Below are 20,235 nucleotides of genomic sequence, written 5' to 3'. Positions count from 1 at the left end.
TATTTCTTTTGTGGATATCATTTATTCTCCTTGCTGTGTTTTCTGTCTTGGGGTTAACAGTGGTTTCTATTTTCAAGAATAAAGATGTATGTAGCTGCCTTCAGGGCAGTTGTTTGGTTTCTTGTCACCTCTTCCTCCAACCTTTTCTGCTAGTGAGTGTCTTAACCTCTTCTGACATACTTCTTTACATCTTTTCTCCTAACTACTCATTGCCTTGTCGCATCTATTCTTATTTTTTTTAGAAGACAGAATGACAAGATATTGAACAAATTTGTTGCAAATGAACATTTCTGGCCCAGTATATTAAGCAGGCTAGGTTTCCTGGATGTATTTGGATACAGTGACCTACTTGGTATTTCTTGAACTAAATTGATAAAGAAGACCCTTGGTTAAAAGCCAAGTAAGGCTGGATCCTAGTTCCTTTCCATTTGAAAAAACTAGAGGTTTTGTTTCTTCAGGAAGTTTTAATCGTCATAATATTTTTGGATAAAAGTTACTATATACAGAATGTAATGATTATTGCATTTTAGATAGTTTAACTCAATTTGATTATTGCACATTACTTATGAAGTCAAAGTTCCTTGTCAGGTACACTAATTACCTTTCATTTCAAGGCTACATTGTACTCCCATCCTTGTCCAGTTATGTTCTGTTGTCATAAGAAGAGCTAAGTAAAGAATGTGACTTGAGTAGGACATATTTAGCTTTCATGACTTAAAAGAAAATTCAAGCATGTATATTTGAGTGATTAAAGTGTATGCACAGTGCCCAGCACATAGTAAACACTTAATAAATGCTTGAAGTGACTTGATAAGTCATTAGCATCCTGATTGTATACAGACACCAGTATGATATAGGAAATACGCAGTTATTTAAACTTACGTATATTCTTCAATCAATAAATCATTACATTTCTAGTTTCTGCTTCTGATAAACATTTATAAGCTTGATAAATGTGTAAAATGACCTTTGTCTCTATCTTTTAGATGATTTATTAACCTTAAAAAAAAACTACTTGAGCAACTTCCAACAGAGGAAGGTTTGTTTTGTTAGACTTTACCTACTAGACCCCAAACTGAGTGCTGTAAGTGAATGAAGGAAAAAATGAATGGTATATATTTGTAATTTATTTTGCATGATCTTTGTTTTACTTATAGAAATTTTTAATTTTATCCCCATGTCTTAGTAATGTAAATGCTTAATGAAGAACATAGGATAATTTTTACCATTTTTAAGTCTACTCTTTTACTTGCCAACTTGAAGGGGTGTTTTTAATTTAATTATATGTAACCTGTCATAACATAATCTAGAAACATGGGACATTGCTTTTGAAATTAGAAGAATTTTGTTTCCATATCCATGGCTATACTTGAAATGGGTTTTAGTATAGAAACCCTAGGACTATCAAGTTTGAAAATAACCAAGAGCTTTTTTTTCCTGGTAAACTCAGACCTATATTGATACCTAATTACTACATTTTTCATACTTGTCTTTCCATACAGCATCATTCTCAATTTTGTTTCAAGTTTCTGGATGGATGGAAAGTCTGTTAACTGGAGCGTAGGTCTTCATACATTTTGGGAATAACATAGCAAAGAAACAAACTGATACTATGAACTATAGGTACTTAAACTGTTGTTTCATGTCAATCTGTGGGTTTATCTAAAATGGTACTTTAAGACAGTACCCATCCAATTCTTGATTACGGCTGAAGAAATCATTGGATGGACCTTTGTAGTCAATTCATGTACCAAGAATTATGTTCAGGTGTTTTAATGGAGAGTAAACCATTTGGAGAGACCACTTGGTATAGAGGATAGAGGGTTGGTCTCAGAGTCAGAAAGAGCTGGGTTGTGACTTTGGGCTAGTCATTTTTACCTTTCAGTGATCCCAGGCAGCTCTTTAAAGCTACAAATTGGAGAATATGTGCTCATCTGTGTTGTTAAGAAGATATTTACTTCCTGTGGATTTTAAACACTGCTTTATTAGTTTCTTCCATACATGAATGGTAGGAGCATAAGATAATAATGGCTCTAAAACGAAAAGGATCCTTCTGCCCCTTCATTTTCCAGAGTGATTAAGTGACTTATCCAGGATCATATGTGTCGTAAGTCATTAGCAGAGAGCAAGATTTAACCTGGTCTTTGGATGACAGAGCCCATGCTCTTTCAGTTGTGCCACAGAGATTTGAATGTTTTATTAGTGTTGCTTGGTCAACATGTTAGGAAAAAATATATAAAACATTTAATTGTACTATGGATTAGGTGCAGGTCACATCACATCTCTTGTATATTTTGTTTTGTTGGTCAGTTGTTTCCAGCTTCTTTTGACTTCATTTGGGGTTTTCTTAGCAAAGATAGTGGAATGGTTTGCCATTTCCTTCTCCAGCTAATTTTGCAAATGAGGAAATTGAGAAAAACAGGGCTAAGTGACTTGCCCAGGGTCACACAGCTAGTAAGTTTCTGAGGCCAGATTTGAATTTAGGAAGAGGAGTAGGCCTGACTCCAGGCTTGGCACTCTATGCACTGCACCACCTAGCTGCTCTCTGGAGTATTTGATGTTATATATTATTCTAAAGAGGAAAAAGTTAGAGCACAGGTGATAGTGTTGCATCTAAACAGTGTTATAGCAAGATCATACTGTGGCTTTCAAAATGAAATCTTAAATACTTTCTTTAAAGCACTGTTTTGTCACATGATTATTTTACCTTTTGTGTTGTACTGTATGCTCCATTTCTTTAAAGAAGAAAATGGTCTAGAAATATATTTCTCTCCTGTTTGATAGTCCCCTGGATTGAATGCTCAGTTGTTGAAAAAGATGCAGATAAGCTGAAGTAAGAAACAGTTTATCTCTGCAGAAATAACTGTTTGTGGCAAGTAACAATTGATGCTGAGTATTGCATAAAATTTTCTTATTTCAAATGAGATGAAGTATGTAAAGGATTTTGTTACCCTTAAAGTGTTTTGCAATGCTTAAAGGTGCACGTTCTGTAAACCTTGAAGCATCAGCTATTACCTGTTATAAGTTATATACCATACCTGTTATTTAAAATATATGAAAGTATTTCTGAAGCTTTTTTTGTTCCTTTTTCTTTTAAACAGGGTTTGTGGATGCACTTAGATGTTTGCAATGAGCACTGTGGCTGGCATGCCCCAGTGTTTTGGATACCAATGCATAGGACTCCGTAGTAATCGAATTTATCAGAAACGAACGTCATGAGCATAGTGATCCCATTGGGGGTTGATACAGCAGAAACTTCATATTTGGAAATGGCTGCAGGCTCAGAGTAAGTATTACTGTAACCAAATTTAGAGCTATCCAAAAGTGGAATGGGTTGCCCTGGGGGGTAGAGGTTTTCCCCCACTAGAGGTTTTCACGTAAAGGTAGGGTGACCATTTGTTGGATGTTGTAGAGGACATTCTTGGTCAGGTACGGTTTGAACTAGATTACCTCTGAGGTCCCTTCCAACTCTGGTATTCTGTGATCTTTAGGGGCTAAAGGGCAGGATGCATTGGAACTACTTAATTTTAGTTAAACAGCCAATGTTTAAATGAGATATTTTTTCTCATACTTTTCCTGCAGACATTCACTGCAGAAATACATATTTTTGTAAGCTATTTTTTGTCAGCTGTATAATTAATATTAATTACTAACTTGAACTGAAATATTTTATTTTCGTAAGCTATATTGCTGGCATTTGAAAACATTTTTAAGCCAGTCCTGGGAGGCAATACAGTAGTGGTTAGCTTAGCAGCCTTGGAGCTAAGAAGACCTGGGTTCAAGTCCTGTTTCTTGACACATACCAATTGTGTGACCTTTTAACTTTTTAGTATCCCAGGTAACTCTCTAAGAAAGGAATTGTTATTCTTTCTTGTGTCATGGATTCCTTTGGTAATTATCAAAATATTTTTTTAAAAAATTCATGGACCCTAAGTTAAGAATCCCCAAGGTAAGACTATTAGTGTCATGAATCTTCACTGGTATAGGGAGTGTCCTTATCCAAATAAAGTCACAGGTCTGAAATGGGGGGAGGAGCCAGTTACATTCAGGTTGTGAAAGTAATATACTTTAAAATTTTATTCTTGGCTGTTTTAGCTATCTTGATACCTTTTCTAAAAACATTAAATATTTCATCATTAAAAAGAATGAGAGACATTGCTTTTCTACTATTAATTGAAAAATATTTTTATATAAATCCATTGCTGATGGATAGATAGATATGGCATTATATTACTAAGGAACCACTCACCTCCCATCGTTTTGAAATGATAGGCCATGAAAAAGGCAAAATAAATGTCTGCCTTTTGTAACACTAGTGCCTTGAAAGTAAGACTGAACATTTTAAGGGACAGAAAAGTATTATTGAAAGCTGAGGGATGTGAGAGAAGAGTACATATGTTCTTCTTCCTCAGTAAGCATCTATTTTGCTTAAATTGAAACCCTTTTTCCAGAAATAAACTTATGTTCATAGAATTTTGGAGTTGAATTCAAGGATCACTGAGTCCAAACACCTTATTTTATAGGTGATGAAACTGAGGCCCAGAAAGGTTAATTGCCCAAAGTTACACAGATAGTGACTAGAATTCAAAAATTACGAACAGAGAATTCATTTTATGGTACCAGAACCTTTGCTTTAAAGAAGGCATTAGGTAGTTGTTGCTGACCCCGTAGCAATACTGAGTGATGTGGAGGTGATTTTACCTCCTGCTTTTTTCAGTTAGAAAACATCCAAAGATGCTGTTAATGCTGTAATACAGCCTTCAGCATAGCAACCTGTGCAAATACATATGCTACTTCTATGTTAAGAGGGCAGATTCTTAGCATTGCATTTAAGGCATTTGTAAAATGCCTTATGAAAGGTAACCTGTAAACAACCTTTGGAAGGCCCCAGTGATCTGTATATAGTGTGAGTATTCCCCTCTTTGAAGACTGTCTTACAGATGACAATCCAAGTATAGATAAATCAGGGAATGAAATTATTTATATTACTAAAATATTCTTCACTTAATAAAATAATTAGCATGGGTTCTATTTGAAGTTAATCTCCCCTAAAACTGGGTTTTTTTGTATATGTCTTAAGGACTGCAGGTTCTGCACAAAATTATTTGTGTAGGTACCATACATAACTATATGATAAGCTCGGTAAACCGTAATGTAAGGAAAGAGTGTAGTGAAAAGAACACTGGACTTGGACTCAGAATCCCTGGATTGGTTCTTTTTCTTTTTTTTTTTCTTTTTTTTTAAATGTATGTATATATGTGACTGTGGACAAGTCACTTAACCTCTTCAGTCCTTGGTTTCCTCAGCTGTAAAGTGAAGGAAGTATTTGCAGTTTCTACCTCTTTCACAAGGTTGATAAGATCAGTTAAGATAATATATGTGAAAATACTTTATAAAGAGCCATATAAATCTAAGATTATTAACAGTACTTTTAAAAGGGAATCTCTACTTTATGAAAGGGAATATAATTATTTGCTTATTGTTGTAAGCAAATTTTAATATATGGGATTTTTATGATAGTCAATGGAGAAATGGTTCAGTTTATGAAGATTCATAATATGGTTTGCCTTTTTTTAGAAACTATCGAGAAAGCAAAGTAGATTCCTCCCCCCACTTATAGATACCTCTGGTACTCAAGCACTTATTTCCCTAGACTTGACCCCCAAAAGAGATGTTATGATTTAGAATCATAGAATTGCCTAGATAAGGGCCATCAGTAATCTTTTATGCCCTTTTGTTCAACCTAAAAATGTTTTAAACTGTTTTTACAGTAAAAATTTTAAAACTTTAAAATTATACAATATATAATTTCTCAAAAAATGCAGAAGCAGAAACCTATCTAAAGTGCTTTTATACTCAACAGGCACATTGAGTTTTCACAAGCAAAATAAAGTATTTTCAGAATCAATATATCTACTTTGAAAAGTATAGAATTTAAATATACTGTACTAGTGCAAATCTATCAAGGTAACATGACTGATCCTAAAGCTAACTACTTTATGCCATCATTAGGGATTATTTAATTTTGAAATGTTACATTTCTGATATTTGCTGACTTTGAAGAAAAATGGTTTACTAAATTCCAGTTTCTCAGCTCCAGTGACCTTCTGAACTTAACCACTTTGACACTCAGTCATATTCTCAAACCAAGAGTGCTTAAACTTTCTCTTCACCCCCTTTTGGATTTACTCTTTCTTTCTTTGGTACCATTGTTTTCTTAGTCAACTAGACTCCTCATTTGTCATTCCCTGCATGTCTCTCAGAGCCAGTCACCAAAGTTCTCTTGAATTTTTTTCCACTTTCTAGTCATCTTTCTAGTCTCTCTTACTTTGATAGCTATCATTCTTGTCTAGGTTTTTATTACATCATGCCTGGACCTGGTTCATAATGACCTCTAACAAGGCCTTTCTATTTGTAGTCTGTCTTAATAGTCTCTGCACTTTGCTGTCCGATTAATATTCCTAAAATACCATTCACCACAACATTCCCTGGCCCAAAACCTTTAAGGGCTTTCCATAAGGGCATGGAGAATCAAATATAAATTCTTAACCTGATAATTAAGACTTGACCCAATCTAGTTCTATCCTAATTATCCAACGCTTCTCTACACCAGTTGACTCACTAATTATAACTCTGGCCCTAGAACATGTACTTTTTTGTTGTCTGCTCCCTGCATCATTCCCAGGACTTTGAATTCCTTTGCCTCTTTTGCTGTGCTTTTTTGAGTCCCTCAAGGCACACCTCCTTTGAGTGATCTTTTTCTTGGCTATAATATTTGGTCTTTGCCAAATCTTTGACATTGATCATAGTTAATTTTTGTTTTCTTATGGAGCAGACCTTTGATTTAATTGACATAGGAAACTCCTGATGAAGAAACTCTTTCTAACCAGATTGGTACCTGCTCTGCAATTTATACTTTTAGACAGTCACCTGCAGGCACTCAGATATTAAGTGACTTATCCAGGGTCACACAGCTAGTACATGTCAGAAGCAGGACTTGAATCCAGGTCTTCCTGATTCCAGGGCCAGCTCTAATCTAACCCACACATTTATCTGTTCCGTTTCCCCAACTAAAATTGAAAAGTCTTGAGTCTGCTGACAGCTTCTTTGCATCCCTGCCATTATATTGGTGGTCAGTAAATATTTGTTGATCATATGATCACACAGAATGTTATTTAAGGAGATAAACTTATTTTTAAAAAATACTTTTCCAATATGTAGGCTAAATTATTAAGCAATTATACAGATTTCTGCTAGGCCACCACATAGTCTCTGTAATTCAGATTCCACTGAAAGCCTTTTTTCCTCGTATGTTATGATTTAGTGACATGTTTTTTGAACAGTATTGACAGTCCTGCATCTGAATAGAGGCAGGGCTGGAATTAGTTAATTGATAATAGCCAAAAAAGATAATGTATCCTCAGCTGACTGCCCTGCTCCTTATTATAATTCTTTTTCTACTCTATGGTGCTTGCTATTACAGTTTATTTAACTATAAATCATTTCCATAAAAATGATAGTTTTTTATTCTAATTAGAGTACAGAGTGTCCCTATACCATAATTTTAATAACTTAAAATTACACTAAGACTTTTGGGTCACCCTATATAATGAACAGTCCTAAACTCTGTAAGCACAGATAGAGTTGTTTTTGCTGATTTTTGTTTAGCATCAAGTGGTAGTTGCCCTTCTTCTCTGATCCCCTGCCTACTTCAGATAACCTAACCACTTACATATAAAATGGGTAAAAACGCCAAATAATCTAGCCAAACTAAAAAATAAAGTAGAAAAGGAGATCTCAATAGAATGTATATAACATGTCTTTCTGCTAGATTCAAAGCATTTACTGATTTATAATGAGAAAAATAGATCATATCCTGTAGACTTGAAATATTTCTAGTAGTGTATCTTTTGCTCTTTGTTGTAAAAGCAGGAGGGGGATGTAGTGGGAAAGAATGCTAATCTTGGAATCAAATCCTACCTCAAACACAAATTATATGATACTGAGCAAGTCACTTAGTTTTGATCACCCTCAGTTTCCTCATTTGTAAAATGAGAATGCTAACACCTCGGGGTTGTTGTGAGGATCAAATGAGATAATGTAAAAGTGCTTTGCAAATCTTAAAAGTGTTAAGTAAGTGTTATTATTAATTATTATTGTTATTATTAGCTTTAAAGAAATATACCTGTATTCTAGAAATTGTTTTGCCTAATGAGTTGGACAGGTACATAAATTTAGACAGGAGGGTGCATAAGGCATTCTCAAAAGAGAAGCAATATGATGTGGTAAGGGCACTAGACTAGGAATCAGACAACTTCCTAGCTATGTGACGTTGCTACTTTTATACTGGGCTTGCTTCCTCATCTTGAAAATGAGAAATACTGATATCTGTCCTGTCTGCCTCATGGGGTTTATCATAAGGCTAAAGTAAGACAATTTATTGGAAAGTATTCTATAAAGTCTAAAACACTAAACAAATGTAGTTGGTGATATGTAAATGCTTACTTCTACAAAAACTTAATAAACCAGAAATATGATGTTTTCATTACAATAGAAGTCATATTTATACATTTTAATAATGAAATAGAGAGTTTTTTGTAGTTTTTCTCACCTGAAGTATCTATTTAGTAACGCCTTTGAAATAGTTCATATTCTGAATTGAGCCTAAATTATATTTTCCCTATGTCCCTTTCCCTCTAATTTTAGGCTGTAATTTTATATTCTAAGATTGGAAGTGAGAGGCAGCGTGGCATAGTGGATAGAGAGCTGGCCTCCGAGTCAGGAAGACCTGGGTTCAAGTCCCGCCTCTGACACATACTGGCTGTGTGGCAAGTCACTTAACCTCTCAGTGCCCCAGGCAACTCTCTAAGACTGTAAGTTGCAGAGAAGGTGCTGATTTGAATTGGTAGATGAAGTTCCTCATCAAGTGTCCTACACATATGAAATCACAGGTCCAGTCAGAAAAAATAAATTGGAAATTTACCTTTATTTGCTTTAAAATCTGTATGTTTTTGCAGACTTAATGTGTGGTGTGATACAAAGAATACTGGAATTAGATTTAGAAACCTGAGTTACAACTGTGGTACTATTACTACTACCACTACTACTATGTTATTATTATCATAACCATTACTATTACTACAAACTAACTCAGTGTGACCTTGGGCAAGTCACTTAACCTTTATGAACCTGAATTTCTTTATCTGTAATATCAAAGGGTGGTACTAAGTTTAAGATCCCTTTATCATTCTAAAATTTTATGATTCTGTGATAGATTTTTACAATTTATTTTCTTGATTATTGGTGTTTAGCTTTGTTAGATTCACTAGGGCCATCTACTGATAGAACTTGGTAGAGCTGCTGGAGGATTGTGAAGTAAATTTAAAAGTGACTCTGATTTATGTCATAGAATACTGAAAAGCTTTGTGTAAATTTTAGGAATATTTTCCATTCACTTTGAGAAGTGCTTTATTTTCAAACCTAATTGATATTCATTTGTCAAGTGGAACCTCACATCTTAGCTTTATCTCTTTGCCCCTAAACTTAACTTTAGTAGTTAATAAACTATTTAAATGATCTAAGATACCACCTTTTAGAATACTCATTTCTTAATGTGAGATGATACTTTGTTTTATCTGTTTTGATTCTAGTTTAAATTTTCTTAAATTGAGGTATATCCTATATACTTTAAATTGCCAAAGTTCTCATTAAGATGTAGTCCGGGTCCTGCCACTTATTACCTTTGTGATTGTGGTCAAGTTATTTAACCTCAATCAGATGCTTGTGTTTTTTTAATCTGTAAAGTAAGAAACTTGGACTATATGACCTTTTCTAGCTCTTAGTTCGTTATTCTATGACAATCAAATGATTTTGTTTTTTAAACACTTTTTTTTTTTCAAGGAGCCTTTAATTGTTGAACTCCAGTTAATCAAGTTCTATATTTGTAATGTGCTAAGAATTTTATTTTTCTTCAGTGCCTCCCTGCCCAATACACAGACAGGTAAATAACTTAGCAGTCTAATTCTTACTTGTCCAGATGACATGGCAGCAGATTTAGAACTGTGTCCCCCCAGCCACTAGGCAGTCACATATAAAAGATGTTCCCGTGGCCATGTTTTAAGCACTGGTGTTAACTGACATAGAAGACCACTTAAATTCTAGTGTGATTAGTTAAATATAATTCCTTTAGCCAGTTGTAGACCACTGTTTGTAAAAACCAGTCCTATGTAATTTAACTGCAACAAGCTCAACACCAGAGGCATGGCATGAGTTCACCTGCCCCGACCTCCCCTCCAATACAACATGTACGACATTTTAATGTTTAGTCTTTTATTTTTAGTGGTACTAACAGGTTTATTTCAAAGAGAGTTCAACAAGTTGAAGACATCTTAAACAGTATTGAGAATTTGGGGGGTTATTTTATCCCTTTGTCAGTTTAGAAAAAGCCAGACAAAATACAGGATTCTAGAGGACTCACCGTTCTTATGCAGGATACATTGTACAAGAAAATGTAATTTTTGACTTACATCATTAGTGTGATATTTATACTGCAGCTTAACTAGATAAGATGATAGGGGTGGGTTAGATAGTAGAGATTTAAATGATAAGCTCTAGGAGTCTGGGTATATGAAATAAATTTCAGAGTCAGTGATTCTGATTTTTTTGCTTTCTTTTTTCTTCCCTTTTTGTCTGTGCCAGTCTTCTTTTCTGAATGTTAGGAGGGAGGAATGATACTGTTCTTAATTCCTGAAGGAAATTTCTTGTATCTTTGATTTCTTGTTTCTAGCCCTTTCATTTCAATCACTCACCATTTCTGGATGAAAGCACTTGAAATTCCTACTTTATGAAGCTTAATTCTTAAAATTGCCTTGTAGGCAGGGGAAGTCTTGTTTCTGGGGTAAGAATGAAATGATATCTATGTAAAGAGAAGATTTGAAAAATCTTGGGTTCTAGTTCCATGTTATGTTTAATATTTTCATTTCTGTGGCCAAAAACTACATAAGTAATCCTTGGTTCTGCCTCATCATATACATTTTATGTTTCCTTACCAAAGTAGTTTGAAAAGAAGTCAACTTGGGCACTACATAGATGCTGCTGTACTTGTGCAGCTTAGGCTTTGTTTACTTCTGCTTCTTCCTGCCCTGTATATAGCTGAAGCGGGTTTCTGGACAACTCTGAGCTTAGGAAATGGTTTGAAAACCTTCTTTAAAACTTAAGTCACCTAAAGTTGGGAGTCCATACTCTAGGATAGAGTATTCTCCTGCCTACCTTTTTTTTTTCCCCTCCCACCTTTTTTTTTTTTAACTTTTCCTGAATTCTAAAATACATTTGGCTTCTAAATCCGAAGTAAATTTGAATCTTGTTTCGAAGTGTTAGTAGAAGAACTAAGTAACACTGCCTAAATTAGTTACATTACCTTTAAATTACTGATTACAATTTGGCTGTAATAGATTTTAAAAAGAAGTTATATTCTATCCATAAAGAAATAACAAAGAAACTACTTTTGGACTATCCTACTGTTTAGTTGCAATTATGCGTTTATGACTGGGGTGGGGAGAGGGAAAGTGTTATAAAGAATCAGATACCAGTAATATCTAAAGTAAAATTTTTTGTTTGTTTGGGGTTGTTTTTTTAATTACAGTACATTTTAACTTGGATTGAAATGAGATGGGGCCTTAAAAAATATAAACACATCTGGATAGCAATAGCAAGACATTGGTTATAAGGAAAGGAGGGAGTTGACATGTAATCATAACCTCGGGTGTTAAGGTCTTCAGAACATGGAAGGAAGAGAAGTAGCAGTGGTGGTTTGGTGGAGGGGTAATGGAGTAATTATCCTTCAGAAAAAAACTTCTCTCAGACTTGGCACACACAGCTTTGCTAAATTCTGTATGACACCCCTTAATCCATGTTTGTACTAATAGCTCCCTAAGACCACCAAAAGTTAAAAAAGTTTTCTAGTTGGCAGTTTTTCTCTGACTGGTTTCCCATTACTAATGACATTGGCAGGGAAAGCAAATGGTCAGTGAACATATAGGTGTAGAGTTTTTTAGTTCCCATAAAACAGGCAGGAAGGAGAGATACAACCAGAGTAGAGGCAGTCTGTTCCAAGTGCTTTTACAGGTGTCAGGCAAGACTGAGTTTTTTTTTTTGCACAGTTCTGCAGACCAGCTATGCTCCAAGATAGTTTGCAGCGTGTATGGAATAAGCTCTCAGTACAGGTTCTAGGCCCTTGGAGTCAATTCCCTGACCTCACTAGCTTCTCTCCTATGGAAATACACAACTATAAATTTAGCCTCTTGGTTCCAAAATGGAGTTGGGATGGGGATTAAACTCAATTACAGAATTTATAAAGGGCAGGATATAAATCCCTCAATCAGGATAAGATTTCTCATTCAAACACTGATTCTTGGGATAATAAGGTTAAAGGTTATAACCTTCCTTGTACAATTGGTCACTTAATTCCTGCCTGATTCAAATGTTGATTCTTGAGGTACTGAGGTTAAAAGTTATAACCATCCTTTTAAAGTTGATCCTTAATTACTAACCATTTCCCCTTCCCCTTCATGGCAAGGTTATAATGTGGTATGTAACTATCCAGGGAGGTGGAGTAGTATAATGGAAAGGTCAATATACTGGGAGTAAAGAGAGACCTGGATTAAAATCTTACCTCAGACACTTGCTAGCTGTGTGACCCTGGGCAAGTCACTTGACCTCTCTAAGCCTCAGTTTACTCAGTTGTAAAAGCAGAAATATTCAGGGTTTTTGTGAGGAAATAAAAAACTTTGCAGAACTTACTGTTCTATAACATATAGATGTCACATGGTATTATTTGATAATTGTTATTGTTGTTAATTACAATAATTTTATTGCTATATTTACAAAGATCTCAAGGTTCCCCTGGCATCTCCTTACATAATTTTTCCCCTAGAGAAGGAAGTAAGAAGCAACACCAGTCTGCCATCCGAACTTATCAACAATGACTCCCAACAAGGAATTCCCAGAGGTGGGCAACAAGAACCCTAAGTAACACCTTTTGTGAAGTTTGCTTTAAGACCTTGTTAAATTACATAAACTTATATAAAATTAGATGATTGATCTAGCTTTCATAGCTTTCTCTGTGTTAAGAATAACCCAGAATTATTCACTTGTAATAATTGGATATTGTTTGGGAATATGAAAATTCTTGATATTTGAATGTCTACAAATAAACATGTAGGTCATTGTGCTAATGCTTTGGGTCATGCAAAGAATTCTGTCTTAAAAGATCTTTTAATGACTATAGGGATGGGGAGAGATAGACATGACAATGCAATAATGAGTAAGTATGACATGTGTAGTATAGAAAATAAGAGGAGTTTAAAGGAAGAAGGGAGTTATAACTTGTATTTGGGATAGTCAGGGAAGATAACAGATGAAGTAGACTTTGAAGATAAAACTAAGCTGAAAGGCAGGATTAGGAGAACATTCTAGGCATTTGTAAGCAAGGGCAGAAAAGGACAAAAAAGGTATTTCATTTACAAGTTTCACAGAATTCCAGATTTGGAAAGGGACTGCTACTTACTTTCTGTGAAAATCACTTGGACCAGATGATCTCACAAATTTCTTCCAACTCTACATCTAGTCCAAACAGAGGTCCCTCCACAATATGCCCAACAAGTGGTCATCTAGTTTCTTGAAGATCTCCTGTGATAGGGAATTCACTACCTTTCTAAAGCTGCCTGTTATGCTTTTGGACAGCTCTAATTGTTAGGAAGTTTTTCCTTGAATTGAGCTGAGATATGCCATTTTGCAGCTTGTACCTGTTGTTTCTTCTTCCCTTGGGGAGCAAGCAGAACAATTTAATCCTTCTTTGTGGCGTCCCTTTAAATTCTTGAAGACAACTATTCGGTGCCCATAAGTCTTTAGTCTGAACGTCCCAAGCTTTTTCAACCAGTAACTTGTGTGGCTTGGTTTCTGGTACCCTCATCATCCTAGAATTTTTCTCCTAGGCTTATACTATTGTCAATCCCCTTCTTAAAATATGGAGTCCAGAACTGAATGTGGTCTTGACTAGGACCAATGGTCTTTTTTAGGCCAAGATCACATTAACTTTTTTTGGCTGCCATGTCACATTGTTGACTCATTGAGGTTACTAAAATCTCCAAATTGTTTCCCAGTGAACTGTTGCTCCCTGGTTTCCCCTCATCCTAAACTTGTGTAGTTATGTTTTTTAACTTAAATATAGGTTAAAATTTGAGAGGCAACATGGAATAATGGAAAGAGCACTGGACTTGGAACCAAGAGAGATGAATTTGAATCATGCCTCCAGTACTACCTCTATCATGATGGGCAAGTTACTTAACATCTATGTAAAATAAAGATAATACCTGTATTTACCTACCTCACAGGGTTGTTGTGAGGATCAAGTTCGTAGCACTCAGCAAACTCTAAAACACTCTATAAATCCCAAATGATCTTAACAACAGCAATAATAATTTACACTTTTGGAACTATAAAATGGACAAAAATAGATTTGGAAAACATTTTAACAAAAACCTATTCTATAATAAAGAATCACTCCTGTTACAGTTATAAAAAGATAATATATCTTTGTCAGAAAAGGAAAGAGTTAATTGCAACTGTCAGAAAATATGATAAACAGGTTGTAAACTGACAGAATTACTTCTAGAACAAACTTCATCAAGTATTAATAATGGTTAACCTCAGGTACAATGCCACTTTCTTTGTCAAATGCAACTGAAAGTGGTTTACCTTTAGCTTGAACCTCTGAAACAGCTAGGATCCAAGAGTATAATTTAAAGATCCACATGAACTGAACATAATACCTCTATTGAACATCAACTAAAAGAAGCATCAACTAAATGGCTGAGCCATGCAGATAAGTTTCTAGACATGGAGGTACTTAGGAGACAATTAATGATCACATCACCCCAGAAATTGCCTAAAGGTTGATCACAAAGAGCTTAGACTTATTGACCACTTAAGATTGTTAGAAAACTGCAACAATTCACTTTGGTTTTCAAAAATTTAGCACCTACCAAATAACCAGACACAACCTGGTGGTGAGTTTTTTATATATATATTTATGAAAAATAATATATATGTATGTGAAGCTTATTTTTCATAAATCTGCAGGTGATAGATTCCTGTATTATAAATGCCATCTTAAAAATAGTCTTGAGAATTCAACAAATAAACCTGAACTGGAGCATCATCATGATAAAACTATTGCCCATAATTGCTCAGACATAATATTGATCCATAAAAATTTAATAGCAATATATTTAATGTAACCATACTGAATACCCAATCTCCAAACAAGGTAGAATGAAAAGCTTTCAAAAAATACTCAGCCAGAGAATTCAAAATCCTGTGGAAACAAGATAAGGTTTTATGATGTCCTTTCTGCTATTGGAGTTGCCCAAAGGATGTTTTTATTGAGCTTTAAAAAACTGAGCTTATGCCAGCATTTTTATTCATTTACACAAAGTCTACCTTGCAGTAGTCCACATAATTTTTAGAATTTCCTAGAACCTTTTCTGTCTCAATTCCATCAAAAAAGATGAGAAGAACAAAATGAGTAATAGAGCTAGTGATGGAAGAAAGAGAGGACCTTGGTTTGAATCCCAGTCTTTCCTTACTACTTGTGTGACCTTGGGCAAGTCACTTGGACTAGATGATCTCAAGGTCCCTTCCAGGTCTAAATCCATGGTCAGTGTGATGTCATGAAGCTCTTCTGAGCATCCCAGGTATCAGAAATAATATGAATCAATCTGTGGAGGTTGGTAAGGAAGGCAGAGGGAGCAGTCCAATTTGACTGGAATACATGAAAGAGAGAATATAAAATAGGACTGGAAAGATCAGACAGGACCAGATTATTAAGGAACCTTGAATGCCAGGGAAAGCAGTCATAATTTTACCTGGACCAATAGAGAAACATTGCTAAGCTTATAAAAGGGTATCCATGCATAGGTTTCAAGGAGTCTGAGAACTTGGAAGGGAAAAAGTTATATCTCTCTTTTCCCTATTCCAAATTGAGTTTTTCCTTCAGTTATGATTCTGATAATGGGCTCATGACACAAAAGTAAAGAATTCTTGCTCTAGAAGTTAAGAACGGTAGTACCATTCAAAATTCAGCAGTCTCTAGGCACAGTTAATTTGTATTGGCAGGTATGTTTTAATTAACAGATATAAAATGTTCCTCTCTAGTGCCCTTAGAGAACTTGGTCAAATGTTACATATTATAGCTTGTAGATTCAGGTTAGTGTCACTATGCATTTACCTTAGCATTTATCTAAACTAAAGGAATGGCATAGAGTTTTATAGTAAAGAGTGTTTCCCTCGTAGGTTATTGAAATATCTCAGACTGTAAATGCTTTTTTATGTAGAGAGGAATGAGCAGGGAAATTGTAGGAGAGATTGATTCATGTTTTGAGTAGGGAGGGTTTTGTTTGTTTTCTGTTTTGTTTTTTAAGATATCATTTGATCTGTTTCTAGTAGTGTTTCTATTCCCCTCCCTAATTTACTACTTCAACCATAACTTGTGTCTGAACTAGTCTGTGAGTAAGAGTTAGATGGGCTCTTCTGTCAGTAAAGATTTGTAAGCTTTATATTATTTGTGGCACCTGTTTTACCTGCTAAGATCTTTTCTTCTAAATCTTGTGATTGTATTTTGAAAATAATTAAGAATAAGTACAGTATTGTTGTAAAGCAATATAACCATTACAGTTTTATTTGTTGATGGCTATGTTTTAGTAAAAAAGAAATAAAACTTCTTTAAATATCTATAATTAATCTGAATTAAAAATGGTTTCACATTTTGCCTTGAAACCCAAATCCTGTGCTATGTCACCATGGCACAAGACTAATGCTTCAGGTAACTGAAAGTATTATAGAGGAGTTGTAAATCCCTATTGGTACAGAGGATTTCCACATTCCAATAAAATCCCAAAAATATACTCAAAAGACATTGAGGATATCTCAGCCATAAAAAGTATTATTATTCATAGGAAAATATTAATTTTTTGTACTTGAAATTTTTTTTATTCAAATCTATGCTTTTATGAAGAGTAAAACATGATTATAACACACTATATTGGGAATATGATAGAATAAGCTGGGGCACTTGTATGTTGAATTAAATATTGGTGTGTTAAAGAGATTTTATGTGTCAGCAGATATTTTGATCTCGTTGAAAAAGCATGGTATAATTTACCAAATGCCATCTCACCTGAATTTTTCCTTTTTTTTCCCCTTCCATTTCTGGACCTAATTTATTGCCCATATTTAGTGCATGTCAAAAGAGTGTGTGTGTGTGTGTGTTTTCATAGATGTACTCAGTTTTTGTCATTGTGAAGTTTTTTTATCCACTAAATTTGTAATATTAGACTATTATTTCATGTTGCTGTGAACTTGACTTAATAGTTTTGCAGTATTCTGGGGCTCTGTGTACAAAGTCATTTGTAAATGGGAACATTTAAGAATCTCACGATCAATAAAGAATCCTTTTGGACTTGCCATAGACATGGAATATATCCTGCATAGTGATAATAATAGCTACCTTTTATAAAGAGTGTATTTATTTAGTGTCCTGTTTAGTGCATAACTGTATTTATTTAGTGTCCTGTTTAATGCCTTGCTTGAAGTTAATCATTGGCAGATGGTAGGAAAAAAAAAAGAGTTATCTGTGTAGTCAAGTGCCATGTTATTTAATGACTTTGGAATACAAGTGGGAGACACCTTGTCCAAAAAGAAATTCTTATTTCAGGCAAAATGCTTTCTTAAAATCCATAAAGAATAACTGGTAGGATCTTATATTCTTGACCACACATCACTTTTGTCTACTTCAAAACATCTATGAAAACGTCTCCTTTTCTTTATATTTTTAATTGTGGGTTATTGTGATGTATGTGCATAGACTATGCTCATAAAGATTTTACAGAAACAACCAGAAAGAATGGATTTATAATTACTTAGGTTGTGGAGAATCATTATAGTATAGTGTGTAAAGTGCTGAACCAAGGAGAACTGGGTTGAAATTCCACTTGTACTTATTAGTCATGTGACCACAGGTAAATCATGTAATTCTAGATGTCCTTTCCCCATTCTGTGAAGTGTAAATAATATTTGTAATGGTTCTTAACCTCACAGGGTTGTTGTAAAGATTAACTAGAATAATCACACCAAGCTTTTATTAGGTGCCTGCTGTGTGCCTGGCACTGGCTACATGCTGGGGATGCACTGAGAGAAATGAAACATTCCTCTTTCAGAATATATGCAAAATAAATACAGGCTAAAACTTCAGGAGCAGGCATTGCCTGGTGGGGCAGGTAGATGAGGAAAAGGCCCCATGTAGAAGGTAGTATTTGATCTGATTTTTGTAGGAAATCAGGAATTTTAAGAGGTGGTGATGGGGACTGTAAAGGTAGGGAGACTGGAAATTAAATTTTAAGTTTGAGGAACAGCAGGGCTGGTTTGTCTGGACAGTAAGGTACAGGAAAAGAAAGTTAGGGCCAGTTTGTAAAGGGCTTTAAATGCCAGAGGAGTTGTATTTTGTATTTTATAATTATACTTTAAATATACATTTGTTTATGATATGAAATTATAAGTTTCTGGGAGGACAGTGGTTCTTTCAACAAATAGGAATGTGTGGAAGATTGGTAGGCTTATGAATTGGTTTGGATAGATTGAAGTGGACATGTTTGTAATAGGCAGTATTAAAGGCCTGGAAGCCAGAGAGTAGGACTAGATGTAGTGATCTGTGTAGAGATCACGATAAAGTCATAGGAATTGATGAAGTTATTTGGGAGAGTGTGGGAGAAGTGAACTTGGGACAGAGCATTGAGGTAGTATACCCACTTAGGAAGCGTGACGGTCACCTAGGAAAGGAGGAAGTACTAAGGAGCTGAACGAGAAAGCAGTGACCGTGAAATCTTGCAGAAGGGGAAAGTATGCAAGAGAAAAATGGTAGTCAGCAGTTTCAAATGCTGCAAAGAAGTCCAGAAAGATGTGGACTGAGAAAAAGACCATTGGATTTTGCAGTTAGGAAAGCGTGTTATTAAGAAGTGAAGTGGCTTGTTGAAGGGGTCATACAAAGTGTCAGGGTTGGGAGTTGAACTAGTGTTCTGTCCAGTATACTATATTTGAGAGTCAATGTCTTTTTCTTGTCCATGTCCCAATTTCAAAATCAAACAGGTCATAAGCTGGGATAGGTATAATCCTATGTAAGTGTCCTTTCAACTTTTTATACTTAGTGTTTTTACACTTTGACTTTTGCTTTAATAAAACAGCTAATAACTTCTCAAAGACATCTGATTAAGAACTATTATATACTGAACCACACACTTCCTGTCTAAGAAAAAGTCTAAAGTATATGTGTATTTTTTTCCTGTTGCTGCTGATTTTTGATGCTTATGGCACTTAGCACCTATTTTCTTGAATGTACTGTGTTCTTGAGTCTTGAAGTCCTTGCACATCAATTTCCTGACCATTTTCCAACATAGTTTTTGCTTTCTTCTCCTTTCTCCGTTTTCTCACTGAAGTCACAAAGCATCAAAACTATGACAACTTAGTTTGAAGTGTTTTGTCAAGTTCTTAATAGAGCCTCACTTTTCTGCTTCATCCTCCATAATAGATGGTAGTATGTCAGCTGCAGTTATCTTCCTAGGTGTGTTATTAGCTTATAATCATTGCGAACCTAGCCAAGTAAAATGACCAGTTATATTCAGTTACTGCTTTTGGGTCTGTAAGAGAATATGTGAGTTATTCTTCTATCTATCTGCAGCTTCTTTACAGTTTCTGATTTATAGTGAGAGTGTCTATAATGGTCCATTTATCATTGAATAAAGATTGTGTATTAGGACCAGTAATGGTTAAATAAAGTGAACTCCTCTGTCAACAATACTGGTTCATTTTGGAGGAAGAGAAAGATTTTTTACCACCAACTTCCTAAAATAAAGCCCCTGCCTTCAAGCCTAAAATGTAGTTGTCATACAACATAAACATATTTAGGAAATAAGCTATGGATTCTTGAAATCAAGAAGTCTTTGTGATTTGGGCAGATCACTTAAGCTAGCGTCTCAGTTTTTTCATCTATAAAATGAGTGGGTTGAACCAAGTCCCTTCTCTAAACGTAAAAATCAACTTGTAGATGATCCTTGTGTTTATTTTCTATTTTCTTTTTTCTTTGCTTTTTTTTGCTTTTGTAAACAATCTTTTTTATTATTAATTTTT

At 34.8% G+C, this 20,235-nt stretch overlaps 1 protein-coding gene across 3 annotated transcripts in view; it reads left to right on the top strand.

Moving 5' to 3' along the window:
* Nucleotides 1-20,235, top strand: part of KMT2E (lysine methyltransferase 2E) — an 89,438-nt gene that overhangs the window by 21,228 nt on the left and 47,975 nt on the right. For all 3 annotated transcript variants that reach the window (XM_027838504.1, XM_027838505.1, XM_027838503.1), the window contains exon 2: nt 3,102-3,286. In XM_027838504.1, coding sequence (XP_027694305.1) covers nt 3,216-3,286 — 71 coding nt within the window. In that variant the 5' untranslated portion in view covers nt 3,102-3,215. The remainder of the gene's footprint in view (nt 1-3,101; nt 3,287-20,235) is intronic.

Source organism: Vombatus ursinus, unplaced genomic scaffold (assembly GCF_900497805.2).
Source record: "Vombatus ursinus unplaced genomic scaffold, bare-nosed wombat genome assembly UNPS02014830.1, whole genome shotgun sequence".
Taxonomy (NCBI): Eukaryota; Metazoa; Chordata; class Mammalia; order Diprotodontia; family Vombatidae; genus Vombatus; species Vombatus ursinus.
Note: the sequence above shows the minus strand (reverse complement) of the source record. Positions and strands in the feature narration are given on the sequence as shown.